The sequence below is a fragment of the Bombus affinis genome, chromosome 4 (assembly GCF_024516045.1).
Source record: "Bombus affinis isolate iyBomAffi1 chromosome 4, iyBomAffi1.2, whole genome shotgun sequence".
Taxonomy (NCBI): domain Eukaryota; kingdom Metazoa; phylum Arthropoda; class Insecta; order Hymenoptera; family Apidae; genus Bombus; species Bombus affinis.
The window spans coordinates 451084-469931 of NC_066347.1; the positions used below are offsets into that span (position 1 = coordinate 451084).

The 18848-nt window shown below is 27.7% G+C and overlaps 4 protein-coding genes across 5 annotated transcripts; 3 read left to right on the forward strand and 1 right to left on the reverse strand.

Moving 5' to 3' along the window:
* The first annotated feature begins 14 nt into the window (after positions 1–14).
* LOC126915658 (transport and Golgi organization protein 2) lies at positions 15–1796 on the forward strand. Its single transcript, XM_050720522.1, has 4 exons — positions 15–502; positions 644–893; positions 1108–1326; positions 1394–1796. The coding sequence occupies exons 1-4, from the start codon at positions 361–363 to the stop codon at positions 1605–1607; spliced, it is 825 nt and encodes a 274-aa protein (XP_050576479.1). The 5' UTR covers positions 15–360; the 3' UTR covers positions 1608–1796.
* Positions 1797–1835: 39 nt separating this feature from the next.
* On the reverse strand, positions 1836–8065 carry LOC126915648 (Fanconi anemia group D2 protein). Its single transcript, XM_050720503.1, has 16 exons — positions 7825–8065; positions 7411–7764; positions 6992–7265; positions 6545–6904; positions 6103–6463; positions 5598–6031; positions 4842–4933; positions 4593–4767; positions 4271–4528; positions 3855–4188; positions 3411–3726; positions 3117–3323; positions 2667–2964; positions 2374–2591; positions 2062–2270; positions 1836–1983 (listed from the first exon to the last, which is right to left on the reverse strand). Exons 1-16 carry the CDS (start codon positions 7982–7984, stop codon positions 1861–1863), a joined length of 4173 nt encoding a protein of 1390 aa, XP_050576460.1. The 5' UTR covers positions 7985–8065; the 3' UTR covers positions 1836–1860.
* Positions 8066–8313: 248 nt separating this feature from the next.
* LOC126915653 (vacuolar protein sorting-associated protein 33A) lies at positions 8314–11067 on the forward strand. The gene is made up of 8 exons (XM_050720515.1): positions 8314–8525; positions 8750–8946; positions 9032–9516; positions 9639–9759; positions 9818–9978; positions 10068–10613; positions 10686–10808; positions 10905–11067. Exons 1-8 carry the CDS (start codon positions 8421–8423, stop codon positions 10991–10993), a joined length of 1827 nt encoding a protein of 608 aa, XP_050576472.1. The 5' UTR covers positions 8314–8420; the 3' UTR covers positions 10994–11067.
* Positions 11068–11828: 761 nt separating this feature from the next.
* Positions 11829–18481, forward strand: LOC126915652 (serine/threonine-protein kinase Tao). 2 transcript variants are annotated; one of them, XM_050720514.1, is made up of 13 exons: positions 11829–12174; positions 12520–12796; positions 13129–13571; positions 13674–14022; positions 14158–14333; positions 14466–14628; positions 14728–15077; positions 15155–15400; positions 15467–15694; positions 15814–16053; positions 16389–16646; positions 16881–17137; positions 17367–18481. In XM_050720514.1, exons 3-13 carry the CDS (start codon positions 13266–13268, stop codon positions 17485–17487), a joined length of 2694 nt encoding a protein of 897 aa, XP_050576471.1. In that variant the 5' UTR covers positions 11829–12174; positions 12520–12796; positions 13129–13265; the 3' UTR covers positions 17488–18481. The 2 variants fall into 2 exon arrangements, with proteins under 2 accessions (XP_050576471.1, XP_050576470.1); XM_050720513.1 differs by lacking the exon at positions 12520–12796.
* Positions 18482–18848: the final 367 nt, after the last annotated feature.

Sequence of the window (18848 nt, forward strand, 5' to 3'; positions counted from 1 at the left end):
ATATTTGAATCTTATTAAGCAATTAACCGGACCCGAGTGTGCTGTTTATTTAGAGGGAAAACTGTATATAAATATAATTAAAATTATGAGCATTATTTTACTTTTTTCATAATTTTACCTTTTATTTCAAAAAATTAAATTTATAGATTGTAAAATGTAATTTCAATTTACATGTTTCATGTAAATGTATGTTGATGTCTTACTAGCTTATCTTCAGTTATCAATGAACAAAACGTTATCTTAATTTATGATTAAAAAGTGTTTAATCTTATCAATGACATACAATAAAAGAGGTATAAAACAAAAGCCTGTAATATAAGCAGATATTGCTCTGTAGTATTTAAGTAATTTGTTACAACTATGTGTATTTTATTTATTTATCGTAATCCTAATGCTGATTCTGAGTCATATCGATTGATTTTGGTCTCAAACCGAGATGAAGATTTTAAACGTCCAGCATTACCAGCTCATTATTGGGAACATCATCCATTATGTTTAGGAGGTATGTACATTTGAAATTAATTACATGCTAAATTTATATATATAGTAATATATATGTATATATTGTACAAAATGTTTATCTTAATATATTATTGAATAATTAATTCCAAATTAGAAATCATTATAATTTATATATTATTAGGTACTGATATGGAGCCTGGAAAAGAAGGTGGGACTTGGCTAGCAATGTCATTAACAGGAAAAGCTGGTGTTGTTTTAAATTTATCTAATGAAGCAAGTTCAACTAATATACCAAAACAAGGACGAGGATTTTTAGTGCCTAATTTTGTTACATCAAATGATTCTGCACTTTCATATTTAGACAAATTATACAAGAAGAATAATGAAAATCAAATATATAATCCTTTTATTTTGGTTTTAATAGATTTACAGTATGTGAATAAATTTATAATATTTTTATAATCAAAAAAATCTTAATAATCAAAGTATTATATATATATATATACTTTATTTATAAAATATATTATATACTTCAAAAATTTATATATACTTATATAAATTTATATATTTTTTTAAATAATATACATTTTCTTTAATTAATATATAAATTAATTAAAATTTTAATATATGTTTTAATTCATTTAGGAATGCAGATGTTAAGTATCTGAGCAGTTCTCATAATTCAACAGGACCTAACTCAAGTCAAGACAATATCTTAGGTTTTGGTAATAGTGGTCTTGATATTCCATATAAAAAAGTTGAAGTAGGAAAAGAAATTTTCAAAAATATTGTTAAGGATATTAAGGTGTCAAGACAAATGACTCTGATTGAAGAACTTCTGAAATTTTTGAAATCAAAAGAAAGGTATGCATAATTTTTTAAACAATTATAATTTATGTTGTTATTAACACATTATTCTTTTAATTTCCAGATATTTGCCAGATCCTGAATTGCAAAAACGTTGTTCAAAAGGATATAAGGAACTCAGCTCAATCTTTGTATCAACTGATGGATATTGTACACGAACTCATTCTATTTTGTTGGTTAATGGAAACAATGAACTAACATTTGTTGAAGAAACACTTATGCCGAATTTAACATGGAAACGTCAAATATTTAGTAACAAATTAATACGTAAAAATTGACAGTGATATTAAAAATAATTGTAAACGATATTTATATAGTTAATCTTTTACGTAATTAATAATTATATTATTAGTTTATAACATTTGATATAATGTTAAATGTAAATACATAATTCTTTGGACGTGTATAAAAGTACATGTACAAAGTCCACAAAGAAGTATTATAATATAAATTTGTTATTATAAAAATATGTTGTTTTATGCTATTTAGGTTTAGTAGAATTATTTTTTTAAATCTTCTGTATAAAAAATATTATGGCACATTATTTTCATCAAGGTCATCACTCGAATCGCTTTCTAATATATCTGACGATACGTTAGTTGCATCATCAGCTATATTAGAATTTGGTATAGAACTTTCTTCTGATGATAAATTCTAGAAATATCAATAAGTATATAAAATACAATTAAAATATGATACATTAAAAGATTATATATTTCAAAAAATACAAACCTGAGAAAAAATTTCTTGACCTTCTAAGTTTTTGTTAACAAGATTACCCATCCAAAAAGCAGTAGGGCTATTGTTAAGAACTAACATTCCCTTTACACTGTATATTAATCTTTCTAATATAGATTTTGCTGCAGGAATATATTTTGATAATGTAAGGTCTTTCTTTTCTGCACTATCACAACATACCGTATGTAAATATCGTGTACCTCCTAAAACGAATTTTATGTATAATTTGTATTACTTTTTTGCTATTAATATCTTTTTAGCTATTTGTTACTTTATTCTATTTATTGGATAACTTAAAATTTATACCTTGCATCATCTTCAATATTTTTGTTACTTCTTCTGTTTGATATTTTAAATTATGTTCTAGAACTGGCATTCCAAGGTTTAAAAAAGATTTCAATAATATAGGCATATATTTTAGGAATATCAATAAATTATTTTTTGTTGTTAATGTTTTACATATTTGAACTAACTTTTGCACGTTTTTCGCAACTTCATACCATACACCTATTCTTTTAGGATCTCTGATAAAAAAACATGTAAGCTTATAAAATATTCATTGCATGTAAAACAATTTTTAATAAGTACATGATACGTACCTATCAGCTATTTGCAACGCTGTTTTTATACCATTAATTAAACCATCGAACATTTTTTTAAATAAAAAATGAAAGCTACTTCTTGATATGGAAGGTATTCTACTTAGTCTATCCTGTGGCTTCTCCAATTCTAAAGTTTCATCTGGTAACCAATCCAAAATTGAAGTTACTGTTTGTAATGGTAGCGATTCATTATTAATCCAACTATTTAACAATTCAATTACAGTTGATTTATATTGAGTACTGGAATGATTGTCTTCCGGCCACTGAAGGCATAAAAATCCAAATGCCATTTTTGCTAAAAATGATAGTATCAATGGTTATTCTGAACACTATAATGATTAAATATGTTTTAGATATAAAATTAATATTTAATAAGTTATGAATTGCATAATGTGCAATATATATATATATATATTATGCATACATATTATACATAATATTCCTCACCATATTTTTCTTTATTTTCCTTAGTATAAGATTCAGAATGTTTCATTAATGATTGACACATATTGATTAATGAAATTGATAATGATATTTGTGTAATAATATCGGATAAAGACTCAAAATATTTGCAACATTCTGTAACAAGTTCTTTACATGATCTTAATGTAATATTGCTTTCATCAACTTGACTTGCTAAAATTCGTAAACCCTCTAAACAAGTATGTAAAAATTATTAAAATATATTATCAATTACAATATGATTATTATGTATAAATATACTATATATAAATGTCATACCTCGTAATAATATATTATAAGTAACACTTTCAAATCCTTTCCAATTAAAAATTTTTGTTAGAAGACATAACAATAATCGGACAGCTTCTCTGCTTTGGGCTTCATTTTCTTCTCTCAAAACATCTACAATATCTCGTAATTTTGCACAAATTTTTGGTAATAATTTAATTAAGTCCTTTATAAATTTCTCATTACTGTCATGCTCAAAGATTCCTAGCAGTTCTTTAACAATAAAACATACTTGTTTCATAGATATACTGCGTCCCACAGATTGTGTTGTATCCATGTCCATTTTTATATCTAATAGATGTACTATCTACGAAATATTATGCTAATTATAAAAATAAGTATAAGACAAACGTAAATAATATTTAATGTATATAAACATAAATAAAAAAAGTGCTTTTCGCCAATACTAATTATTTAATATTAAAATATATATACCGATGCATCGAATTTTCTAAAATATGTTGGATTTTTAGAACATATTAAAGAACCCAGTTCCCAGTCTTTAATTTCATTTATACTAACAGATTTTTCTTTGAACTTCTTTTTCTCTTTTCTTCCTTTTTTTCCAACTTTTTTATCTATTCTTACAAATGGTGGTAGAGGAAATTGATGAAAATAACATGGAGGTGGTTGATATTTTGTGTCACACAAAGAGAACAATGTGCTTAATTCACTTTGTAAATCTATCAAATTGTCTAATCGTTGTAATACTTGTTTCTGTAACAAAGAATCTTTTTGTGTAACAAAACCACTAATCACTTCACGAAACCTACAAAAAAATAAAAATTTTGTAGTACATTTATTTAGAATTAATACTATATTTCTATTTACTTATTTAATTTTTAACTTACCAATTAATGCAACATATTATTAAATCGATTACTGAGTTTTCTACTATATCAAAATCTTTTGGCATTAATATTGCACATCCTAAAAGAGAATCTATAGCATCTAGATTTTCATTTTCACTAAGTTTAATACAACAAGTTCTGAGAAGTTTGAAAGAAATTGGTACAATTGCACCATATTTTTTGTCTTCAAAAGTTAAAATGCAATTTTCTGGCTCATCTTCAGCCTTATTCAATCCAAATTTAGGAATTAAATTTCCTCTAAATATACACAAGATTATAAGATAAGTGAATATTATATTAAAGATTATAAAATATTATATACCTATAACTTGATTTATCAATCATATTTGTAATAACAAATTCTTCTTCAATATAATCCGTGAGTCTTTTTATAAATTTTGTATTGATATTTTGAGTTTGTAAAATGATACAAGTCAATTGATCATAAAACAGAGCTCGTGATCGTGAACATTTCTTCACATTATTTAATACTGTCTCTATAAAACTAAAAAGTCTTAGTATCTTTATGACTTAGATGTAAACCTTTATAATGGTAGTTCATAGTGCTTACCAAATAAATTATACGCTGCATCAGACTTCTCTGTCTTTTGCATTAAATGTTTTATTGCCATTACTGCTCCTAAAACACCTTTACATTTTGTGCTAAAATATAATCATTTAAAAATAAAATCAGTATCAGAAAATAATGTTTCCCTTCTCACTAAAAGCATTTTGCACTTTACTTAGAATATCTTAGGAGAAGAATAACCAATTTGGAACTTACTGTCAAAGCAAAACTTTTGTAAATTATGTATTCATTGATTCTAGAGATATTAGAAGCATTATTCAATATTTGATGAAAGAATTAGAAACAAGGAAATAAATGCAAATTCACTATGTAATAATAATAACATACATCAGATTGGAGAAACAATTATTATAAAAGTAAAATGGGATACACTACGAACCATTTGGAGAACGTAGCAACAAATGCGGACTACATATGAAGATAAGATAGTTCAGCCAAAGCCATAGGATTATATGCAGATAATCACAAAACTAAAATTTTGTAATTCATGATTCTGGGACTATGGTACCTATTTTATTTCTTTCTAAGATCATAAGATTAGTTATATAAAAGACATTGAAAGAATCTGCTTTAAACCACCGAACTTTGAACTCTAAAACTCTGAAATCATAAGAGCAATCGAAATCTATTTCAAAATTAAGGAACTCGAAAAAGCGAGTTTCGTTTCGGAATCGTACTTTGACAGATTTCAGAATTGGTGATTTTTTTCACGTTGTTTTTCATAATGTTAATACATACAATGGTTTAAAATTAGATAGTTGTTTTTGCAGCAGTATGAATAAATCATCACGTAGAGAGTCAGCTATAACATTAGAGCTTGTACATAAATGTTGCAATAAGTCATTCAATGTACCAACTTCTTTTAAATTCAAGTTATCCATTTTCTCAAGTAAAATACGAAGATGATTGCAATGTGGCGTTAAACATTGTCTGTCTTCTTCTTTTTCTACCATTTTACACAGAAACGCCAGACTATTTTTAACTGTTTGATTGCAATCACCCATAAGGAATATAATTCTTTCTAGAATCTCTCGTTGTTTGAACACATCCTCTTTGTGACATTTAAATTGTAAACGCAACCAATCAATAGAAAAGTCAATAAATACACGTTCATCTGTTTTTAATAAATTGCTAGATATTTGTAAAGCAATAGGTTGCAGTTCTTGCACAACCTATAAAAAAATATCTTACATTAAAATTTTAACAAAGACAATATCTTAACATTGTATTATGCTGTACGAACTTGTTTATAATCACTATATAATAAATTTAATAAGCTTGTTCTATAAAATCCAGATCGTATATGTTGTTTAAATATAGCTTCAATCATTTTTCTCTTCGCTTCTGTTGTTAAAGATATAAGAAGCAAAAGAATTATATCTAATGGTTTTGGATCTTTAGTAATATCTTTTATAACTGTTATAGTTGCATTTACTATATTTTTTGAAAGAAGCATACTCATTTTTAATGTATTCACAATATTTAATTGACTTTGATAACACTCTTCAATTTTTTCCCCAACAAGAGGTTGTATATCAGTATTGCGTAATACCTTTAATGCCTTTTCAAAAATTTCTGCATTTGTACAATCTTCTAAGACAAACCTGTAGAAGAATGAGAAAATAGATAAAAATTGTACATGTAATTATATTTCCATATTGTACTTTCTAACTAATAAAGCATACTTTATAATAGCTGATATTGCGTTTACTTTAACATTTGTTTTCAACAAATTTAATGTTTTTTCCTTGTATTCATCCAAATATTCTTTTCCAAGATTTAAGTTGCCCATACAATATAATATTAAATTTATTAATTCAGAATTATCTTCTAGAATTTTATTCAAAATTTCAGCAATAGCTTGATGTTGTTTGTCAGATACAATGTCAGGTAAAAGCATAATTAATTCACTCTGAAACCATAAAGGACATGATTCTAGAAGTTGTTCTAAATTGTTGACCAAAGCATCAGAATTAATTACAACATCCAAGAAGCGAAACTGTTGCAGTAATGGAAGAGCCCAAGATACTGATTCAATGGAATCACTAAAAAAATATGTTTAAAAGAATTATAAAAATATATTCAAAAATTGCGGAAAACTATAAGAAACTATTTAACAATAGAAAACATACGCTATAAGTATAGCTTCATTGAGTTTAGACAAAAGACTGCTATATATTTCTGGATATAGTTCTGACACTTGTAACAGAATCTTTATAAGAGAAGAACTATGTAACACATTTGACACTTCACCATCAATAAGTAATTCCATATCGCTTAAAGCATTTTTTAAATTTTCTTCATTTTCAAAATATTTTTCCATTAGGGTAATTAACTCATCTTTTTTATATTTTTTTGAATTTAGTAATTCTTTCATTTTCCTTTGTACCATTATGACATCTTTACCTATAATAATTTAATGAATACAATGTATTCATATTATAACATTAATCGAATGTACTTTTAAATGTGCTATGTACTATACTATCAAATATACTTTAAAATTTATATACAACTAATATCCATCATATAATTTAATTGATATACTTACAAAGTACATGTGGAACAACTGGATTTATCTTAATGCCTGAGTCATGTAAAAACTCAAGAAATTTACACTTTGTAATAGAAGTCGCATTAACATCTTTCTCTGTAATTATTGATAAATTTGATGAACTTTCGCGATTACTATTTTCACATTTATCTGATATAGTGTTAGAATCATCTCGTTTTTTCTTTAAAACTGTAGATTCTGCCAGAGGGAAACCTAAATCATCGTCACTGTCACAGTTTGACGAAATAAGACTTGACAATTTGCGTTTACGTGATAATGATTCTCCATTTCTTACTTCTACCTTATGTGATTTACTTGAAAAAATATCCTCATCTGACAATTTGTTTTGACCTGTAAATATTTTATTTAATAATTTTCTTTAATTTCGAAATATTTCATCAATGAACTTACTTTGAGTTGAGAAGACCTTTCCGGCTAATAACGTACTATTATTTCTTGGCAACTGTTCAATTAAAGATTTAGTTTGAGATATGTCACTTCTTGAAGATGTTGGACTTCCTATTAAATTTTTATGTAAACCGCCTCTAAATTTTAATTTTCTTTTATCCATGATTAAGTGATTGTATTTTTGTGTACGATCATATGTAATATCTTTTCGCGCTATAGTATAAAGAAGTAGTATGAAAATTAAATGTGTATATGCACACTATCAAATTGAAAATAACTATATACTTCGAGTTTTCCTTATAAGAAATTTAATAATTAATAAACAACACTATTACAATGGAAATCGTTAAAATATAAAAATATACAGAAATCAAAATATTATACTTTTATATAAAATATCTTTATATATTTTTAAATGAGATATTCTAAAATAATAGTGGTAACACTGATAGCAAAATTTATAGTAAGTTAAGATACAAATTTACGAATGTATATACACACGTACATATAGAGAAGGGAGGAGAGCAGTATTTAAGATACGAAAGTGACAGAAGGCGGTGTACGTTTAACAATTGTGTGCAAATTGTAGGATTAAAGATATGTCATCGGCACATTTATCGACAGGACGTCTAAATGTGGGAATTATTCAAGTACAAGTCAGGAAGCAGTTACTCTGTTTGCTTGAAAAGTGTGATGGGACAAAGGTATTACAATAAACTTTCCAATCTTTCACCATTTATTAATATGTATTGCTATTGTTAGATAATATGTGTTGTTACTAGTTTAATGAATAAAGTCAATTAACTTATTTTTATTCATAGTTTACCTTAAAGTACAATTAAAGTATAATTACTTATCGTATATGTTTTGTTTACATTATCATTAAACATATTGTGTTAGAAATATTTTGACCTGTATTTTATAATAGGCAATTATATGGGATCAATCTCTTGAAGGACCAATTGGTCTTGTTGCAAAATATAATTTGCTTGAAGAACATGATGTTGTTAAAATGTATCCTTTATGTGGTGGAAGTTTGACAATACCACCAAATATTGTTAATATAATATTTATAACTAGACCTCAGTTAGGACTTATGGATTTAATCGCTGAAAATGTTCATGGGTATGTGTAAAATAAGAAATATTTGTTTTAAATTTAATTTTCAATAAGATAATATTATGAAGCTTACATAATAACAAATTTGTAGCGAAGAAGGGAAAAGACCGCGCAAAGAATTTCATTTGTTCTTTGTACCAAGGAAAAGTCTTCTTTGTCAAAAAAAGCTTCAGAATCGTGGTGTATTTGGTAGCTTCACATTAATAGAAGAATTTAAATGCGACTTATTTCCTTTTGATAATGATCTTCTTTCCATGGAGCTTAGTGGTTCATTTAAAGAATTTCATCTAGAAAATGATCCCACTTGTTTGTATCAAGTTGCACAAGCTATTCAAGGTTTACAACGATTATATGGAAAAATTCCAAAAGTTACTGGAAGAGGACCTGCTGCTAGCAAAGTGTGGGAATTATTAGAAAGATTAAATAGAGAAGAAGAGGATAATAAAACAACATCAGTTCAGTCATCTACTATAGAACATTTATTATTATTAGATCGCTCTGTAGATTTACTTTCACCTCTAGTTACGCAATTAACGTATGAGGGATTAATAGATGAAATTTTTGGGATAAAATATAGTTGAGTATTTTTTTTACTTTCTTTTAAACTTTAGTTTAGTTTATCTTTTATAACAAAATACCTTATAAGTAATTTTATTATAATTTGTTATTTTTAGTTTATTAAAGTATTATAATTTCAGATACTGTACAGTTGCCAGCAAGAAGATTTCATGATTCTCAAGACTCTCCAACAACAATGACCCTTAATGAAAAAGAACAAATTATACTAAATTCTGGAGAAGAATTATTTGCAGAAATCAGGTGAGTATTTTTATATTTTGATATGATTTCATATTTTACAGAGCCTTTATAATTATAGGGACAAAAATTTTAATGGAGTTGGACCTATCCTTAGTAAAAAAGCTAAAGTTATTTCATCACAGTTTGATGAAAGACATGGAGATAAAAGTGTGCAAGAAATTAAACAATTTATAGCACGATTACCACATATGTTGGCTACTAAGCAATCATTAGCAAAACGTAAGTTTTTTTAATTCTATTTAATAATATTAATTGTCATTAATTATAGTATGATCTATTTTATATACTTATTTTTATTTCATTGTTAGATACAACAATAGCTGAAATGATAAAAGAAGTAACAGATTCTAGTAGTTTTTTAGAATCATTGCAAGTAGAGCAAGAGTTGTTGAATTGTATTGACACAGATAAACCAAATACTTTTATAGAAGATATGATAATACAACAACAACCACTTTTAAAAGTTTTACGTCTTCTTTGTATACAATCCTTAACAAATTCTGGGCTCAAGCCGAAGTTATTGGACTATTATAAGAGAGAAATAATACAAACATATGGATATCACAATTTACCAACTATATTAAATTTAGAAAAAGCCGGTTTATTAAAACAACAACAATCTGCGCGTCAGTATGCAGTTTTACGAAAAGCACTACGACTTACTGTTGAAGATGAAAGTGAAATTACACCGAAGGATATTAGTTATGTTCATTCTATATATGCACCACTAAGTGTTCGATTGACAGAGCAGCTTGTACAACCAAATGGTTGGCAAGGTTTAAATGATGTAATGGGATTATTACCTGGCCCTACTATTAGTAGCCCACCATATAACATACTGTCATCTGGGAGAAGTAAGGAATATATGTAAAAAAATATAATTTCAATTATATCGTAGGTGATATAGATATAAATTAAATTTTTAGGAAATTCTATTACTAGCGAAGACTTTAATTCAGAACCACCAAAATTAGTAATGGTTTTCTTTATTGGAGGATGTACATTTGCAGAAATTTCTGCACTGAGATTTCTATCTCAGCAAGAAGATTGTAAGTAATACAACAAATCTATTATATTATTGAAACTTTGCAATTGATTTTCTGTTTGTGTGTATGATATATTTTGAGAAAAATTTCTATTTTCAGTAAACGTAGAATTTGTTGTCTGCACTACAAAACTAATAAATGGAAACACATTTTTAATGTCATTAATGGAAAACCTAGAAAGTACATAATCTAATAAAATTGAACGTTATTTTATGCGTACACATTGCTGACTGTAAAATAATTATACATATTTTTTTTTAAATATGTGTAAATTCTTTTTTTCTAATAAGCATATTCATTAAAAGAGTAGAATAATACATGTACAGATATGATAAAATTATTAATTTATACCTTCAGAAGTCTTTTATAAGCATTTCTTTGCAATATTCACATGTATCAAATTATATGTATAGTTAAAAAAAATCACTTTTGTATCATATGTATAAGTTTGATATAATTGTATATAATATCAATATGTATATACATAAATAGCAGTAACTAATCTTGTATTACACATTAGACTAAGTTAAATTTTTATAGCATATGAAAGCCAAATTTAAAAAAAGGAAGCTTTTATAGGTTATTCGTAAAATTTTAAATATACATATATAAAATAAAGTTATATACATATTTATATAATAGTTATGATTATTTTGATAACAAATTGTATTCATATAAGTTATTTAAGATATGTATCAAAATCATACAAAATTTATCAACAAATTTATAAAAGAAAAGGCATAAAAATAAATCATTATAAAATTCCTATTAAACGCATTTTCTCATTTATCTAAAATTAACAAATACCAAAGCTAATTTTAATCGAACACTACTTTGTATTTTATTACACACAATAAATTTCTAAAATTTAAATGACATATCAAGTATTATCGTATATTTTGATCGTTTTCTATTTATTAACATTGTTTTATGTTAGTAAGTTAAAAGCGTAAAATTGGTAAAGTAGTAGCTATTAGTTATCGGTAATGTTTTTTAGTTTAGTACTTGATCGACGTAGAGGCGCCACTGATCATCGTCGGAGAATTCGCCTGCTGTGTAGAGTACACCCAGGCTAGCCGAAAAGGCGTCAAAAAGTTAGCGAATTCTCGTGTGTCCGGCCGATAGTGGGTGCCGTATTGTTGCGTTGCCGCGGATTGTCGCGTCTCGCGCGTGTGTGCGTACGTGCGTGACACGTACGAGGCGTGTACTTTTCCGGGGTGCGGTGCGTTTGCACAACAAAAAATCGTGATCCTCAGATCTTAATATGCTCGAAGGATCGGCCAAGTTCAGGAAAAAGAGGTGCTCCGCCTGAAGAGAGTGCTCGGAGCTGCGCGCATGCTTCTGTGCCTGCTCCTTCGCCATTTTGGAGGTGAATATCACTTTTTTCCTTGTTGCCGGAGTTTTTGAGAAATTACAGTTGATACACCGGGATCTGACCACGATGTTGTACACCCGATCCAAACACGGCAAGCCTTTTTGGCTATACCGACGATATCCCTGTACTGTATTTGCGGGACCAATCTGACGCGATTGCTTCGAGTCAGAGACCCAACCCTCCTTACGCCCGCATTTCTACCTCCTGCAAATTTCACTCGACCGCCTTCTTTGCTTACCAACCCCAATTTTACTATTATTTTTATTCTCACCGTCAAAATACTTGCTCCTTAAGAGTTTCATGTACTATTGATAACATTCGATTTGATCTTCTCTGCAGATTTTCCGTTTAAAAACATATGATATTTATTCAAGTCAAATGAGTTTCCACGTATAGAATAGTGTGTTTCGTATTGAGGACCTCGTGATAAGTGTCAAGCTCATCTTAATTATAAATACGTTTTATAGCGAGAAAAGATTTTTAATTGTACTCCTTGTATATCCTACAAACTTGTGTATTTGTGTTTGTTGAATATTGTTTGTCATTAAACTTATTGAGAGACTTGCTGCTATTAATGTATTATAAAAAATTAAATTAGGAGAAATATGAAATGAAGGTATGCAAATCACAGAGCATTATAATATACAAAGTTGTTTTATACACATATTTGTTTAATTAAAAATAACTTAATTTATATGATATAAAATTTGTAGAAATATCAAGAATTGACTAAAAATTATGTCTATTTTTAATGAAAAACATATTAATTGTACTTTGTTTACTTTATTCCTTATACTTTGTATGTGAATCACATTTTAATATTAAATAAAATGAAAAATCATCGAAGTAAATTCAAGTAGTATATTCAAATTAGAAGTAATATAATATTTAGTGTTTAGTTATTAATTATCAAAGTTAAAAATAATATAATTTGCTTGTTTTTCACAGATAGAATGTTAAATTTTGGAATGGACTGACAGAGGATTAAGTAATATTATAAAATTTAGCATAGAAGATTGAAAGACAAGAAGACGTCTAAAGGTGTCTGAAATAGGCCTTGGTTATTTAATTATTAACATTTTACTATGCCAGCTGTTCCAAGGCCTGGTAGCCTTAAGGACCCAGAGATTGCTGAATTATTTGAAAAAAATGATCCGGAGAAAATATTTGAAGACTTACGTGAAATCGGGCATGGCAGTTTTGGGGCTGTTTATTATGCACGATGTTTGCTTACCAAAGAAATTGTTGCCATCAAGAAAATGTCATATGTGGGAAAACAAACTGTTGAGAAGTGGCAGGATATCTTGAAAGAAATTCGATTTCTTAGGCAACTTAACCATCCTAATACAATAGAGTATAAGGGCTGTTATCTCAGGGACCACACTGCCTGGGTATATATTTTCAGAATTATTTTAATAAGTCATATCTTAAATAATATTGTGTTATAAGCATTCTTTTAATTGTCAGTGATGAATTTTATAAATTAATTATAGTTGGTAATGGAATATTGCCTTGGTTCTGCATCAGACATTATTGAAGTTCATAAGAGACCATTAAAAGAAGATGAAATAGCTGCAATTTGTGAAGGTGTGCTACGTGGTTTGCATTATCTTCATTCTCTTGGAAGAATACATCGAGATGTCAAAGCTGGAAATATTTTACTTACCGAGAATGGTACAGTAAAATTGGCAGATTTTGGATCGGCAAGCATAAAGTGTCCAGCAAATAGCTTTGTAGGAACTCCTTATTGGATGGCACCAGAAGTGATATTAGCTATGGATGAAGGACAATATGATGGAAAAGTGGATGTATGGTCTTTGGGGATAACATGTATTGAATTAGGTATCAAAATGTGTATTTAGTTATATATTTTTACTCTGTTAAAAAATAAATTACTTTAAAAACATATAAAAAAACAAATCATTTAAAATTAGACCAAAATTTATTGGATTATGTGAATATTTATTATAATTTCAGCGGAGCGAAAACCACCTTATTTTAATATGAATGCTATGAGTGCTCTGTATCACATTGCTCAGAATGACACACCAACTTTAAATTCTCCAGACTGGTCAGATGTTTTTCGTCACTTCGTCGAAGTGTGTCTAACTAAAAGTCCAACTGAAAGGCCAGCCTCTGGTAAACTGTTATCAGTGAGTCTTCTACAGAAATCTTTATTTTATCTGCAGTATATAGATTTTTTACTGCTTTACTGTTCAAGTTTCGTATAAACAAATATACTATAGTTTAGTTAGTTGTTTTCTTATAGGCTTTCAATTTTACAGCATCAATTTGTCACCAGAACGCGTTCTCCACAAGTTCTAATAGACTTAATTCAGAGAACGAAAGCTGCCGTTAGAGAATTGGATAATTTGAATTATCGGAAAATGAAGAAGATCTTAATGATCGATGCTTGTGAAACTGAAAGTACAGTTGGTGATGCTGATGGTATGTTAAGTTTTCTGTTGAAATTTGATTTGAGATCATAGTATTTGTTTATATCCTTTTTTAGACTTTTATATTTATATTTTCATTTGTATCTTATAGATACTCCAGACGAACAAACAGGTGGTGATAGTAGCAAGAGCAATTCGATTACCTCAGAGCATTCAATTCATTCAATGGGTGTTTCTGCAAGTTCTCAAAGTTCCTCCACCAATAGCTTGCCACTGCCAAATGCTGATGCAAACGATTATTCCACAGGATCTGTACGAAATAGACATAAAATATCAGCAGGTGGTGTCACTGCCAATCTTCTTGAACATGGTGCCAATAATTTTGCAACAATTAGGACGACATCGATTGTAACTAAACAACAAAAAGAGCATATGCAAGAGGAAATGCATGAACAAATGAGTGGATACAAACGAATGAGGCGGGAACATCAAGGTGCTTTGGTAAGTGCTTAATTTAATACCTACACATTATGTAATTTTTATTGAATAATATATCTCATTTATAATTATTTAAAAAGGTAAAATTAGAAGAACGTTGTAAAATGGAAATGGAATCCCATAAACAATTATTAGATAAAGAATATGAAACTCTTTTACAACAGTTTAGTAAAGAATTGGAAAAACTCCAATTAAGGCATTTGCAAGAATTAGAACGTAAGCTTAAACAAAACCAAAATGCTGAAAAAAAACTACACAAAGAGATTACAAGTAGACAGGAAGCAGATCGGAAAGCATTAGAAGCACAGCAAAAGAAAGACTATAAGGTAATTCAAAAAAGCTTTATATTTTTCGATAATATTTTATGATTAACGATATTTCGTTTTTTTAAGGTTTACAAAGAAAGATGGAAAAAAGAATTATCTCAGGATGAAGTTACACCGAAGCGACAACGAGATGCTACACTTCAGAGCCACAAAGATAATTTACGACAAATGGAAGCGCAAGAAGAGCAACGCCTTGCAAGAGGGCAAAGAGAATACCTTGACCTCGAAATTCGTAAATTTCGTAGAAAAAAGCTACTTGTTTTTCATAGTTTGGAACAAGAGCTACTTCGAGAAGTTAGTACAGTATTTTATTTTAGATAGATAATTCTTTCTTTTTACTTTGTTATCGACATTTTGTTATATTTGAATACATTTTTTAAAATATATGTTATAAATATATTTGTATTATGCAGGAATTAAATAAGAGACAACAACAATTAGAACAAGCACATAATATGTTATTACGACATCATGAAAAAACACAAGAACTTGAATATAGGCAACAAAGGGCAGTTCATACTCTTAGAGAAGACCAAGTTCATCGACAACATGCTACAGAACTTTCTAATCAACAAGATTACATGCAAAGAGCAGAACGTGATTTACGTAAAAAGCATGCATTGGAGCTCAAACAGCAACCTAAGAGTCTCAAAGTAAGTAATATGTTTTAATTTTTCAAAACGATAGTATTATTATTTATTTATTTAACGACTTTGCAGTTCAGAAAAAGGATTATATATACAAAGGGCTTATATATACATAACTCCCATTTATTCCCATACAGCATCCAAAGACCTACACTCATTTACTCTTTGATCCCAAACACATATATCGTCTCATATATCTAATACTACAAATTAAAGATATATTTCAACATCATAACATATAACACTTTATTTAAACAATAAAATCCGATATCGGAAAAGATAATAAAAGTTTAGATTTTATATAGATAAATCAAAGTATTTATATTTTATTATCATTTTAGCAAAAAGAAATGCAAATTCGAAAACAATTTAGAGAAACATGTAAAATACAAACGCGACAATATAAGGCATTGAAAGCTCAAATATTACAAACAACAGCTAAAGAAGAGCAAAAGGCTGTTATCAAAAAATTAAAAGAAGAACAAAGAAGGAAGTTAGCTTTATTGGGTGATCAATATGAACAAAGTATTGCTGAAATGCTCCAGAAACAAAGTATACGTTTAGATGAATCACAAGAAGTTGAATGCCATAACCTCAAGGTAAAATGTTGCATTTATTTAAAAACTGATAAAATTACAAGATTTTTAAAATCGTTCTTTCACGAACTTAACATTCTTCAATGAGTTTGTAAAAATATGATTTTGTTCAAATATACAAAAAAATTCATATTATAATTTTAAAACTTGGTTTTGATGATGCTTGAAACAAACATCCTACAAGTATTAGAACCACAGCAATGTAAATGTAATAATTATTTCTCATATGTTTTATAGGAAAGATTAAATTATGAATTAGAAATTCTAATGGCATATCAATCTAAGAATAAAATGCAAGCTGAAGCTCAAAGAAACAGAGAACGTCGTGAATTAGAAGATCGAGTATCAGTTAGACGAGCTTTGCTTGAACAAAAAATGGAGCTTGAAACTCAGGAATTCCTTCGTGAACGTAGTGAGCGGATACGTTTATTACATGAAAGACAAGAACGTGAATTACAACAATTTGATGAGGAAAGTGCAAGAATAGGATTCAGGTATGTAATTTGTGATTCATAGTTTTTAGTTCGAACAAATTTCGTAAATATTAACGAGAGAAAAAAATGTTTTAACTGTTCTCTAGTTCTATACTTCTATTTTTAATTTATATTTGTGCTAAGCTAATCATTCATTACCATTTCATAAAATAGAAAGATAAATTTAAGAACTTTAGAAAGAAATATTGTAGATGTATCTATATACATTTTTTTTTTCAAATTATTGCAGTGCTCTGGCGATAGCTGAGGCATCAAAAGAATCTTACCCAGACGATGAAAGCCTTAGTGGCTCAATGTTAAGTCTGGCTCACAGTAATAGTTCTACATCCTTCCCCCCTAATAGTCTTTAATTTTAATCATAATCAATTAATAGAATATGTATGTATGTACGTTTGCCTGTAGTGAATGCATAACGAGTCTATCGACGTTTAATTCAATGATTTACATACATAGCAAAAGTTGGCTCGTTATATGCATTGACCCAAACCTAAAAGGTTTGTTAGGGTTGGGAATGTGTATTGGACTGAAATTAATGTAACAGCATATTTTTTAATTATCAAAATATGTCAATGTGATCTATCTGGAAAGAGAGCTTCATATTGAAGAAGAACTTAGATGCTTTTTGCAACGTTGTAATATTTATTAACCATATCCAAATATCTTGTGAACTAAATAGGATTAAAAAGGAAAACTCTTTTAAGTATCAGTCTCATCTACTATACTGAAAAGTAAATCTTAATGTTCTTGGGCTTGAAGTAAGCCAGCTATTATAGCATACAGAAAATTTTATATGCGACTACAGAAAATGTTTAGAGACATTTATTTATCAATATCTTGCAATTATAATAAAAAAAGAAAAAAACAGTATAATCATAATGCTCGAATTATTATACATTTGATTTTGACTAATTGAAGATTTGAAATAAGCACAACACAGGAATAATATTTTCGGTAAGATTTTAACTTATCGAAGGTCTAGTATTAAATAATCTTACTGATAGTTGCATGTGTTGATCTTCGAAAACCTTATTTCAAACTTTCAGTGACACTTAGTCTGATTTAACAAAAACTGAGTGAGTCGATTTATTTATTTAATTGCATTCTTAATGTAATTAAGATATTTACAAAGTGACAGACTAATGAAAAAATTTAGTTACAGTATCTTATGTTGTAGTTATAATAATGCATTCATAATAGATAATATTTGTTATTTCAATGAGAAATTAATTTCTAAAATTGAAAGACATTTTTTTACTATTTTATACAATTTGTTTTACATTACTAAGAAAGAATGTCAATATCAAAAATTAAATTGATAATAAAATTATTGTTGAATTACCAAAATATGACAGTGTCCACTTCAAATTCCTTTCAACATTAAAATATATTTTTTTGATTTTAATTTGATATTATTGCATATGCAGCCTTGATGCAAATTTCTGTAAATTATTTACATAATTACGTTGATTTTTGTAATTGAATACATGATACATATTTTTTAAAACACCATATTATTCTATATTTGACATAAAAAATAAGAAACTTTATACAGTGGGAAATACCTAAATAATTCACTTAAGTAATAAGGTTAGCATTTTTAAAATAAAAGACAAGGTCTTAGATAAAAAATGTTTGATGTCATGTTTAGATATTTTATAATTATAATATTCTTAATCACATATTTTAAGATTATAATAATACTACTGTATTA

What these genes read in the sequence shown, in the direction of transcription:
- LOC126915652 (XM_050720514.1), top strand. Translation starts at nt 13,266, where the DNA reads ATGCCAGCTGTTCCAAGGCCTGGTAGCCTTAAGGACCCAGAGATTGCT. An exon ending in TCAGGGACCACACTGCCTGG is followed by an intron (nt 13,572 to 13,673) that starts GTATATATTTTC and finishes AATTAATTATAG; the next exon opens with TTGGTAATGGAATATTGCCT. An exon ending in AGCAAAAGAAAGACTATAAG is followed by an intron (nt 15,401 to 15,466) that starts GTAATTCAAAAA and finishes CGTTTTTTTAAG; the next exon opens with GTTTACAAAGAAAGATGGAA.
- LOC126915653 (XM_050720515.1), top strand. Translation starts at nt 8,421, where the DNA reads ATGTCATCGGCACATTTATCGACAGGACGTCTAAATGTGGGAATTATT. An exon ending in AAAAGTGTGATGGGACAAAG is followed by an intron (nt 8,526 to 8,749) that starts GTATTACAATAA and finishes ATTTTATAATAG; the next exon opens with GCAATTATATGGGATCAATC. An exon ending in CATACTGTCATCTGGGAGAA is followed by an intron (nt 10,614 to 10,685) that starts GTAAGGAATATA and finishes TTAAATTTTTAG; the next exon opens with GAAATTCTATTACTAGCGAA.
- LOC126915658 (XM_050720522.1), top strand. Translation starts at nt 361, where the DNA reads ATGTGTATTTTATTTATTTATCGTAATCCTAATGCTGATTCTGAGTCA. An exon ending in TCATCCATTATGTTTAGGAG is followed by an intron (nt 503 to 643) that starts GTATGTACATTT and finishes ATATATTATTAG; the next exon opens with GTACTGATATGGAGCCTGGA. An exon ending in TTGGTTTTAATAGATTTACA is followed by an intron (nt 894 to 1,107) that starts GTATGTGAATAA and finishes TAATTCATTTAG; the next exon opens with GAATGCAGATGTTAAGTATC.
- LOC126915648 (XM_050720503.1), bottom strand. Translation starts at nt 7,984, where the DNA reads ATGGATAAAAGAAAATTAAAATTTAGAGGCGGTTTACATAAAAATTTA. An exon ending in TGCAGCGTATAATTTATTTG is followed by an intron (nt 4,768 to 4,841) that starts GTAAGCACTATG and finishes TTAGTTTTATAG; the next exon opens with AGACAGTATTAAATAATGTG. An exon ending in GGAAAATAAAGAAAAATATG is followed by an intron (nt 2,965 to 3,116) that starts GTGAGGAATATT and finishes TATCATTTTTAG; the next exon opens with CAAAAATGGCATTTGGATTT.